Raw genomic sequence first — 12,429 nt, forward strand, 5'->3', positions numbered from 1 at the left:
CAAGCCAACAGCCCCAGCTGCAAGAGAAGATATATAGTATGAAACCTCACTATCTACAGGGAGGGGCACCTGAGTTCCTGTTTTTCTCTTGTATTTTCCCTTTTATTTTACTTACTTATATTTGAGAAAAGAAATTGTCATAACTCAGCAAGAGGCCAGTGCAAGTGGGTCTTTCCCCATATCCTTATTGCATAGCAAAAATTTACAACTAGTTTACAACTGGCACGGGTTTTGAAACCGTCTTTCCCGTTAGAGGCCATAGAGCGACTTAAGCAATAGATTTGATTGGCAGTAGCGGTAACAATGTGCGACGTCCTGGGAAACAATAAATAAGAAGGTTAATAAACCAGAAAAAAATGTTGGAGACGAGTAAATGATCACTTGTTGTTTCTCATTGCACAGTGATGGAACATGTGCAGCCTCTCTGTTATGCATGTGTGAATGTGTGTGTGTGTGTGTGTGTGTGTGTGTGTGTGTGTGTGTGTGTGTGTGTGTGTGTGTGTGTGTGTGTTGGGTGTGTCGGGCTTACTTCCCCATGTAAGTAAGACTGTACTGCAAAAAACTCTTTAGTCAGCGACAGCAGCTGCACTATCACACACTCAGCATCACCAAGAACGGCCAGAGGTAAGCACTCACCACTGCACCTTCACCTCACTGCAGCTCTGCAGTGAAGTCAAATTCAAATCGAATCAAATTTATATTATAACAGGAAAAAAAAATCAATTTACACCCATAACTTTTAAACATTAATTCCAATTAAACGCCAGTCAATTAATTAATTATAACATTTGCTATAAAGATTAAACTTGGTGTAAAATGTTCAAATATATATTTTTTCCACTCAGATATTATTGAATACAATTTCAACACAACGGCAAAGCTGCATTTCTTCAAATATTTTTGAATATATTCACATATATATATATATAAAGAAAAAAACCTTTTTTTTTGTTGGTAATTATTTATTATAATTTCGCTAATTTTAAACGTGGGAATTTTAAGCAATTATTGTTTTGCATTCTTGATAAGAAAAACCATGTTTTTCCTTCATGTGGTGATTTAAATGCCCCCATTTCTCACTCATCCTGTGTTAACCGCAGATAGGTGGAGACTGTAGCGCTCGGGAGACATTTAAATGAGGCCTTTTAAACTGACTGAAACTTTGCAATGAAGCGTCTCAGAGTGCAGTACTGAGAGTGAGGGAAATTTCGTTCATGGCTTTGATTTTCATACAGAAATCACTATTGTTTCTTTGTTTTCTTCTGCTTTTATTCTCAGGTGTTTGTTGCTCACAGGCAGCGAGCTCCAGTGGTTAGAGTGCGCCCATAGCCTGTTTATTCACAGGAGTTTCGCACTAATTCCCGTGCAGCTCGGTTCAGCCTGTTCTCACCCAAAACCTTCATCCGACCGGCCGGCTCAGTTTTCCCATCATGTGTGCCTTGGCCTCCCTCACGTCCCCTTCCTCCTGCCCTCACATGTACAACATACCCACCTACCAGAGCAACAGCACGGCACCAAATGCCACCAGCGCTGCAACTGGGATCAACCACGTGATCCTGAGGCATTACAACTACACCGGCCGTCTGCAGAACAGGACCATCGCGAACTCCCAGAACCAGATCAGTGCCTCCGTGGCCGTCTTCCTGTTCTTCAGCATTATCATCATCCTGGAGAATCTCCTGGTGCTGGTGGCCGTCATCTCCCGCATCCGCCGCAGCCGTCGTTGGGTATATGTTTGCATTGCCAACATCACACTCAGCGATCTCCTCACCGGAGCCGCTTACCTGGTGAACATCTGCTTGTCTGGCAGCCAGACCTTTCGCCTGACGCCTGCTCTGTGGCTCTTCAGAGAGGGCATGCTGTTTGTGGCCCTGGCAGCCTCCATATTCAGTTTGCTGCTGATTGCTGTGGAGCGTTACACCACTATGATGAAGCCACTTCCCCAGAAGTCAACCAGAAAGACCTACTATCGAATCTATGGCTTGGTGGCGCTTTGTTGGGGTTTGGCGCTGGTTATTGGCTTTCTCCCCTTGCTGGGCTGGAACTGTGTGTGCAGCCTGGATGGATGCTCCACCCTGCTTCCTCTCTACTCCAAGACTTACATCTTATTTTCTCTCATTATTTTTTTCCTCATCCTTCTGGCTATCGGTGTGCTGTATGGTGCCATCTACTGCCACGTGCACAAGAGTGCTCAGCTAGCGCCCCAGCGCAGTCGGAAGCGCTCCTTAGCTCTGCTGAAGACTGTTATCACCATTGTCGGGGTCTTTATGCTCTGCTGGGGGCCGCTCTTCATGCTGTTACTGGTAGATTTCTTCTGTGTCTCCCGCCAGTGCGCACTGCTGTTCAGCGCTGAATTTTGCATCTCCCTGGCCGTCTTCAACTCGGGCCTGAACCCCATCATCTACGCCCTGGGCAGCAGCGAGATGAGAAAAGCCATCGCTGAGCTGCTCTGCTGCTGCTGCCTGAGGGTTGGCTTCTGCCACCCAGACACATTCACATCAAAGGAGACCAGCAGCACCTCAGAGAGCAGGAGGGACAGTCTGAGGAACAGTTTTAATAAGGTCAGGAACCTGAGTGTGGCCTCCCCGCCATCCACCCCAAGCAAAACTCGCAGGGCACCTAGAAAATATAGGCTGAGCACCACCACCAGCTGCCTGTCAGTTTCAAGTGGTTAAACCACAACGTTCCCCTCCCAAGTAAACCAACCTGTGTGCACTGATACACATCTAACCGTTTCCTCACAGTTTTGGTTTGAATGTTCACTGCTTCATGAAATGCACATGCACTGCTGACTAAACGCTCCAGTAATATCCTCAAAATATTCCAGTTTGCAACAATGTTACAAGAAATTTTATTTTTTTTGCATAACAATGCATTCTTTTGTAACTGTAAATGATATTTTACATTCACCGTACTTTTCTATTATTGCACTTATTGTTTATGTGAATATAAAATATGTATGTTTAAGTTGTTTTTTGTACTTCTTCTGTGTAAGAAATATAAATAAAGTTTATTTTGCTTTATCCATGCGTGCCTGCTCTTTTCAGTAGGATAGTACCTCTGCTTACCTCTGGAGGGAGGCACCTCATCAGAGCTTTGACCCCCTCCTGCAAATGATCAGATGATTCAGTATCACTTAAACCTTCATAGACTGAAAGCGGACATTATACAGACCTTAATATCAATTCTAGATTTACTAAATATACCAAATATACAAATTCCAGCTCGTTTAAATGATTATTTTAGTCTGCCTAAAGAAGGCTTAATCTGTATTCTGCAGGCATGTCGCTGTACATGTAATGCTTCTTTCTGTAGTTTCAAAAGCTTTTCCTAACAGGCTTTTCAAGAGGCCATTTCCAGCCTGCTCGCCATTTCCTGCGTTTCTGACAGGATGACTGATTGGAGTTCAGTGGAGGAGGTGAGGGCTGGGACTGCAGCCCCAAGGGCATACGCAGCCAGGGCTAATTGATAAATTCATTATGACTGTCTGGCAGCACGAGGAGATAAGGTTCAGCAGATAGTATGTACCCTTAAATTATACAGGCTACTGTACTGTACTGTATTTCTCCTGCTGACGCACACTGATCTGAGATGGAGGAAAGTATTTTTACAAATCAAAAGTAGTCGTCTGCCGTCCTGCAAAGGCGCAGCATGCCAGCAAGTGCTTTATTTGTTTTTACAAAAGAATCAGTGCAATCACTCCAAGCGACAGGGGGTTTCTCACTAGCTGTAAAACTCAAAGCGATCTGTGGTTCAAAAGATTTGGAAGTTCCCACTCTTAATATAAGATCATGGTTAATTCTCTCAGGTTTTTGAAGTATATCCTAAAAGAAAGACCTGTTTACATGATAAGTCCTCTTAAAGTTAATGACCAGGAAAGAAGCATCTCCAGTTATTATTTATCAAGCAATTCTCTGCTAATCGTTTGAAGGCTGGTGTTGTTTGAGCAGGCACAGACTACATGCAGTCATCACGCTGTGACTCAACTGTTGCACGAAAATGACATTCTTGGTGCAGCTGGGAAGCATGTCCCGTCTGCCTGCAACGCTAAAACGAAAATTGCATTTAAAAAACCTCTTTAAAAATGAAACAGGTACAGCGTTAGAAAGTGAACGACTTATTGAAACAGTAGGAACGATGGATTATTACAAATTACTGCAAGTGGATTGGTGCACTGATAAGAGCCAGTGTGGTAAGTGAGTCACAAACCCGTGTTGGCGATAAAAAAAAGATTAGGCAAGATGGCAAATAGGCTTAATCCCTTTCCTAGAATTTCCAAGCTAGATTTTGCAGACATTAAATGCCTCAAAGTGTCCCCGTAGGCCAGAGCAATAAAGCCTTATACCCCGAGAGTTAGCCTCAGTTCCATTAGGCTCCCCAGGAAGTGTGTTTAAAAGCTCAAACATGATACTGGGATTTTCTGTCTATTGTCTAATAATGACCTGAAGTAGTTACTGCACCAGCACACGGTCTTTCAAAGACATTTCATGCTGGGTGAGACTTCAGTCTTATAACACATGATATTAGGCCGATCAGGAGTTATTGCCTCGTCTTTCTTTGTTTCACACACCTGGCACGACTTCCTGAAGTTAAAAACATTTGCTTATCAATAACGATTTCAGAGATGTTCCAGGCTCCTGGCAGTCTGTCATGCAGGCATTCCCGTTCATGACATCTGAAAGCTGCACGGGCTCGTCAGCGTCGACTGGAAATGTAGTGGTGAAGGTGAGGAAGGAAGAATCCTGCTTTCGCCCACGCAGAGCTTGAGGTGATTGTGTTGTGGCAAAATATGCAGGAAGCATGCACACACACACACACACGCTCATTATTCAGCGTTAAATCAATGTAAAATGACCAATAATGACATGTAGTCGTGCACATAAAAGATGCACGTGCACACGCTCAAGGTTAAACATGCACAGATACCCTAAGCTCTCTCGTCTGCTTTGTTTTTGTGGCTGGGGAACCGAGCAAGTTATAGCTAGTTGTGTGTGTGTGTCTGTGTGATTCCCCCCTCTTCATGAAATCCTGCATCTCTGCCGTTAAGTGCAGGGGATAAAACTCCCTCATCCTTGGTCCTGGCATGGCTCCAGGTCTGGCTGCCTGATGAAAAAGCAACAGCAAATTCCAGGCTTTATTAGCTCGAGCCTGAGAGACATTTGTTGTATCATTTCTGTAACGTGTCACGGGCTGATCACCAATCCATGCTGCTGCTCTCTCGTTCTCCTCTTACAACAACAAGGCCTTTTCACTCTTCTAAATGAGGTACGATGGGTTAATGACGGTTGCGTGCAGACGTGGCTATGCCCTCAATAATTACCTTGCTGGCTTTGCCTCCAGGTGTTCAGCAGACAGCTAATGATGTACTGTCTGAGGAGAGGGGAAGGCAGCGGGTGAGGCAAAAAAGCTACACGGGGGAGCTTGTGATTGGTTGCTATCAGCACTGCGACAACTCGGTGGCACATGTGGTGCAGAAGGACTGGGTGTAAGAAGAGCCCAGAAAAGAAAAGAAAAACAGGAACTCACTCGGGATGTGCTCGTAAAGACAATCCTGCTACATGTCCGTACAGCCGTACTGCTGAAGGGAAATGACACCGTTTTATAAACTGTCTTTCATTTTCAGCCTTGACGTCATTTCTGTGACACGTTTCTAGTTTCCTTGCAGAGATGCGTGGCTGACTAATACAGAAATCAATATCAAGGAATACTCCACCCAAAGGCCCGTCTTCTGAAAGTGAGTCACAGGTCATATATAGAATTCAAGGGTGGATCTAAGAAGTGTGCAGCATGCTCCACTAGGTCAGCGCTTTTTAAGATACGTTGCAGATCAGTCCAGTTTCATATTATCCAAAATATCTTTATCGACTCTTAAACCAGTCCTGCATTTTTGCCCAAATATGATGAAATGCACAGTTCATGCATTCTGCCCCAGCAAGACAAAGTTTGGAGTTTAGTTCAGTCCTGAAAAACAGCAGCATACACTATCGGCCAATGACATGGCAGCAAGTCCATGCCAAACAAATAAAAACAAATAATGATAATAATAATAAATAAAAATAAACTGGTGGAGTGGTGCAGCTTTTGAGGGGAGGAAATGTGGATGTTACTGTTATTTTTATTTCACAAAAGGACACGAGCACGATGGTAAAGTGCAAACTGCACCCAGGACAGAAATAACTGCATTATACAGTGAATGCAACTCTTTGCAAGCATCTGTTCTGACAGCATGCTAACGCTAAGCTAGTGATGATAGAGCTGCGTGCATGCTGGCCCAGGTAACAAAGGCAAGGATCCATGTCTGTAGCAACACTTCTGGACCCCTTTAGTATCAGCTGAGCATGGTTTAAATGTCACAGCCTTCCTGTGTAACTTTGCTGGTGTTCACCTGTTTAGAATTAGAATTAGAATTCAACTTTATTGTCATTGCACATGCACAGGTACAGGGCAACGAAATGCAGTTTGCATCCATCCAGAAGTGCTTTAGTGATATAGATATATTACAATATATATTAGCAATAGTATAGATATGTAAGATATGTTTACCTGCTTCCTGCAGGACAACACACCATGTGACTGGTTTCTTGAACATGACGATGAGTTCACCGTCCTCAAACGCATGCAAGGTGCACCTAATAGAGTGATCAGTGAGTGTGACTGAAACAGAGGTGGTCTTTGTGTTCGTGCGACGAACCCAATCTGTACATGAAGTCAGAGTTTAGGTTCACATTCTGCACCGTCCGGTTTCTCTCTGTCGTCCTACAGCCGCGTTCGTTTGGAGTTTAAAACCAGATGGTGCTTTCAGAAGATTTAAGGAAGTGATCAGTTGAGGGCCAGGTCAATTTTCTGCCTTCCTTCAACTCAGTAAACATCTTAGGATGCATTTCACTAAGGGCACAAACAAATGATCTGCTCTGAGGCTGAAGGAGAACGATAAACGATATGTTGTTGGGACACAGATAATTCCAGGAGTGTGTCTAAAGCTTTTTATCACTGTGAACAAACTGACCACAAAGTATTTCAGCCCATAATGGATAAAAAAAACGTGTAGCAGCTGTTTCAAAGCTACAGAAAAGGATCTTCAGAGATATGATTTCACTGCTGTTCAGAGAAACATGAGGACGTATTGATGCTTCGGTCCAGACAGCAGCATGTAAGCACTGCACATTGTTTAAAGACAGGGTGGGATCCGCCTCTAATGTAATAAATGTCTGAAATTACAGGAACGAACTGACTCACTGTTGAGAGGGGGAAGGATTATCATTCCTGTTGTGCTGATATGTTGTCATGCACACCCATAAAATCTTGTTCTGTTTCCTTCTGGCTGAATATGGAGGGAAATCACATCAGAATACTCGAGATAATCCAGTTGGAGACGGTCAAACTGTCTCATTGTTTTGCTATCGTAACACATTTGCATAATCGCAACCTGGCAGTCGATTTAAGCAGCAGAACACGTTCAGCTTTTTTAACCCACTTCTGTACTCACATCAGAGCAGTTTGAGCTTTATTGCTGACAAATAAACTGTAAGTCATTTTAGAACAGGAGACAGTGGCTGGAGTATCGCACATGCTGCACCGAAATCATTTATGTGCCCATTATACTTTATAGAGGAATACTTTTTAATGGCTCTATCTGGGTTTATGGTGCCTATAGCGTTTCCTTTATCTGTGACACACTTTCTAAAATATTCTTATCATTTATTATGGCTTCAATAATTTTTATGATTCAAAAGAGTTTCTATGTTCGTTCCACTGGATCTCTGTGCCACACGGTCTGAAAGCTCCCAGCTCCGCATCCACACACCAACCAGTACAAAGGAGATATTCAGCTACAAACACAGCATCCCTGAAAGCAGCATGCCTGTCTGCTGTGCTTGATGGATTGTCAAAGTGCATGTATTTGCACTGTGAAAAGAAAGTTTTTACAGGATAAACTAAACACACCCTGACTGCTTCAGTCAGCTGCTCCTAATGAAATGGGATGTCCAAAGGAGGAGGGTGGAGGAGCTGGCCACCTTACAATCACTGAGTTAACCATAAACTCCTTTATATAGCAAAGTACATCGCATGTGAGGTCATCGGTCCGACAGCTAAAGCTTAGCCCAAATTTGGGTCACACAACAGGACAATGATCATCACAGCAGCAAATCGACACCAGAATAACTGAAAAAAGAAGAATCGAGGTGCTGCAATGACCCTGTCAAAGTCCTGACAGCAGCCAGGTTGAAATGAGCTGTGCAAATGCCCACAAACCTCAATGAAGCGAAGCAGCGCTGCCAAAGTCAGTTACAGTTACCGTTTAAAAAGGTGGTATTCAGAATACAGTTACTTTGTTGAAATAAATGGATTACACTGTGGTACTTTCCTGTTTCATTTTGTCGCGGGTCAGGACTGTTTGGGTTTTGTTTGACAGCTACGTTCTGTTGTTCCAGGCGGCAGCGTTACGGTTGCCATGGTTACAGGGCGACGCTCTCTCTCTCTCTGCGACTGTGTGTTTCCTGGGTGAGAGAGCGCCTTTTCGTTGTTGTTGTTGTTGTTGTTGTGCTAAGCTAACAGGCTGAATGCTACAAGCATAGCTCTAAAGAATGTAGCATCATGGGCAGTGTAGTCCGTGCTGCAGGGAGAATGGACTGCCATACACGTTATGGGTCTGTGAGCGCGAGGAGGGAGAAAAAGGGGAGTGGAAAGGTACGAGTTGTCGTCGAGGAAAAACGGGAGCTGGAAGCATGTAAATATAATAATAACCACTGCAGCCAAGAAGAGTGCCTGACGAGCCCAGTTGTAAGTAAGCTATTAAGACTCGACTGTACACCGTGTTCGTGTTTTCCTCCGAAAACAATAAGTTCTGTTGGAGCAGCCTTTCAACGCCTCTCTCTGTCTCTCGCAAGAAAAGTTGACCCACACAACAAAGTAAAGCTATTTTTCGGCTACGAGCCGACAGGGACCCCGCCTATTAGTCAGAGGTCCCTTTACTACAGTTCAGAGTCGCGGACCTTCAGTAATAGTAATAAATCACACAGCAATAGTACATTCACGTTGTTGTAAAAAGCATGATAATATATTAAGTAATCCAAAGTATTCAGAATACGTTACTGTCATTGAGTAACGTAACGGAATACGTTACAGAATACATTTTGGGGCATGTAATTTGTAATCTGTAATGGAATACATTTTAAAAGTAACCTTCCCAACACTGGTTACAATGTAGCTGCAATAAGATCATAAAACTACATCGACTTCAGTAACGTTCAGTATGAGTCAGGAACTGTTAGACGTATAACTGTGTTATACATGAATGTAATAATTACTTCATGTAACAGACGTGGCTGCTGTTTAAATAACCTTTGATAAACCGACACACAGCACGATCCCGGCATTTATTTTATGCAGCACGTCTCTTTTGTGTGCAAGCGTGCACTATGAAAATATCACTCTGCCAAAGCAGGTGCTCGTGCACGCGAGAACATTCATGTATAGTTCTTAGAGCGGAGCTGACATCAGTAATGGCCAGACAGTCGGTATCTGGTCGTCTTCACACACACACACACACACACACACACACACACACACACACACACACACACACACACACACACACACACACACACACCTGGCAGCAATAGGGAACTTTAGGCCCTTTCCTATAGGGATAAACGCCTCCCTATAGGAGTAAGAATCCCATTTATTTAGAATTTTGCTTACAATTCAGCAGCCAGACATCAACAATGGCTGTGCAAATATCCAGTGTCGGGGTTATAATTACACCCAATCAATCAGTGGTGCTTGCCATTTTCCTTTTGTCAACAAGTAGAACAAAGACGACGGGCGTATTCTTTGCATGTCCGGATGGAAAACTCAAACATTTGCATACAGCCCTCTTTATCCTCACATGGTTGACTGCACCTGGCTGAGGAATTCTTTTCGGAGGAATCCGGGAACACTTTTGGATCTTGCAATGATAATGCGCTCAACTTTCTTTCTTTTTTTAATGAATCATGTCTGTAGCTGTGCACAAACATACTGTAGCTCATCCACACACTATAAACTGGGAAAGAAAGCAGACGAAGAGGAACAAGGGAGAACAAAGAGACGCCTAAACAACAAATTGTGTTCAGTTGCTTCCTAATTATAGGGGAATGCGCTGCATGTTGTCTTCATTGTGCATTTTACGCTGTATCATAACAAAATAATAAGTAAGAGAAAAGGCCATTGTGGAGAGATCTAATCTGATGCCAATATGGGCAACATGTGGACGGCGCTCCGAGACCAGCTGTTTCCTCTTTATCAGACTCTGGATAGCTGGACAGCGGACACAAAGGAGACTGGCTCCAGGTTATGAGATATGAATGAATGCAGACACACACACTGACAACACAGAGGCAATTATTAAGCAACTTCTTTCTTTTTAATTTGATAATTTCAGACAAAAATTTCCTTCTTTGTTTAGTGTGGAATAAAATGACCAAAGACAACCGTTCTCTCTTCAGGTGCTGGATGTCGGCCATCTGCGCTGACTTTGTCGTCAACCTTGGGAATATATGTGAGCGTGTTTACTCCCTTTTCTTAATCCTCTCTCTCGGCCTCGCTGTGCTGTGGCGGAGTAGCGTGACCACTTAACTAATTGTGCTGTGCAAGATGTTCCAAGGGTGATGATTTGGCTTCGGTTTCCTAAAGTTTCCAAAGAGAGGACGTGAAGAGGGCTCTGCGGGAGACTCCTTTGGAAATGTGGAAAACAATCTGAGGCTTAGTGAGGCTAACGTGCTCAACATGTCGATGTCGAGTAGGTAACCTTAGCGATCCATCGCTGAATAGCTACCATTTTTGCTCTAATGCAGCAGATTTAGGCAAATACTGATTTGATGATGAGGCTTGCAATTCCTCCTCCTCATCAGTGTGTGATCTACATATCGTGGTACTCCAAACACCATCCAAAAACCTTGGATATGAGCTACACGCTGGCACAGATACTGCTGTTATGCCTAAGTGGTTTCACAGGCTTTGAGTTTCTCTGTGAGTTTCTCACAGCAACCAACTCGTCGCATATAGACGCTCACAAAGGCTCACACTTAAAGAACTAGGTAAGCATGGATTAATCTTGTGAAGGGAGGCAACCTTATCCTAATCTTTAGCTTCTGACAGGCTGACACGAGAACCTTACGTAGATGCACAGACGTGCGAGTCGCAAGTTGCTCATGTTGAGTTTTGTGTCGCCCTTCTCGTACGTGACATTAACTTCTGCTGTCCTGCTGTTTGGTTTGGTTTAGGAAAATGTTGTGGTTGGCTCACAACACCCCTCCTTTACAATATTAACTCTGCACACGATACTACAGAGTTAATCGTGTGCAGAGTTTAATGCCTTAAACAAAGGTGCATATGTGACGACTGTGAGAGGAGGATCGCTACTTAGGGTCAGAGGTCAGTTACAGTTACATAAACCACTTGTACACAACGTTTCTGTATATCTGGCTTCCTGACAGCAAAGCTTACTTTTAGACTAGGACTACAGTCAGACTGAGGAAAATGGTGGAAAGCACACGTGCAGTGAACTTGTTGCCTTGGCTGCTTTGAAGATCTGTGAAAACTTGCAGTCAGCTGACTGGACGGGGATTAAAAAATGGAAATAAAACAGAGTCAGTCTGGTGCACACGAAGAAGGAAATGGTTTAGTGGTCGACAGCTTTGACAAGTGGAGATATGAGCATTACTTTGGTTTTAGTGCATGAAAGGACAAAAGTACAATGGTGAAATTAATAAGCAGCCATGCTATGCTGCTAACGCAACTTTACAAGCGTCCACACAAACTGCACGCTAACGCAAAGGCCGTTTTATGGAGTAACGTCAAACGAAATGTAACGAGTAGTGCAGCAAACGATTCTCTGCGCTGAGTAATCGATAAACATCCTGCGTTAACAACCCCAGCACTGGTTGTAAGGTGGCTGACGTCCTGCACAAGTATGCTCATTTTTATGGACTTACATCCGTGATAAACATGTTTGTAACCGTGCACGCGCTGCAGCTCCATAATAGACGTGTTCTGAGTGTCACTTTGTCTGTGGCACATGTGAAAACAATGAAGCGTTTTTAAGTCAGTTGAACAATAAATCCTACGCGATTTCATAGATTTGGGTGTCGTGTTTCAAAGAATCGTCACTCTCTCATCTCACGAGAGGGTTGAGGCTCCGAGCGGTGACTTGCAGGTTTGATGTTACGTAGCAGCGAGCTGACCGCTGGCGTCGTTTGTTTCCATGAGGCCCGAGGAACGGAAGGAGCTAAAGCTTTGTAGAACAGATGTTCCTGCTCAGCTTTAAACCAAATTACCCAGCCGCGCTCGCAGCCATGGGCCAGAACCACACAGACGCTGATTGAATGGCGAAGGGGGCAAGAAAAGTAGATCAGGCTCAATAAAGCAGCCACATCATGAAATCTGGTC

The 12,429-nt window shown here is 43.8% G+C and overlaps 1 protein-coding gene across 1 annotated transcript; it reads left to right on the forward strand.

Annotated features, from left to right (window-relative positions):
- The first annotated feature begins 575 nt into the window (after positions 1-575).
- On the forward strand, positions 576-3,025 carry s1pr4 (sphingosine-1-phosphate receptor 4). Its single transcript, XM_085264553.1, has 2 exons — positions 576-624; positions 1,279-3,025. The coding sequence occupies exon 2, from the start codon at positions 1,431-1,433 to the stop codon at positions 2,673-2,675; it is 1,245 nt and encodes a 414-aa protein (XP_085120679.1). The 5' UTR covers positions 576-624; positions 1,279-1,430; the 3' UTR covers positions 2,676-3,025.
- The last annotated feature ends 9,404 nt before the right edge of the window (positions 3,026-12,429 follow it).

Source organism: Mchenga conophoros, linkage group LG23 (genome assembly GCF_057382185.1).
Source record: "Mchenga conophoros isolate Kocher_MC1m ecotype Shallow Benthic linkage group LG23, M_conophoros_male_GT1.1, whole genome shotgun sequence".
NCBI lineage: Eukaryota > Metazoa > Chordata > Actinopteri > Cichliformes > Cichlidae > Mchenga > Mchenga conophoros.

Coding starts and splice junctions, on each gene's coding strand:
- s1pr4 (XM_085264553.1), top strand. CDS start 1,431: ATGTGTGCCTTGGCCTCCCTCACGTCCCCTTCCTCCTGCCCTCACATG.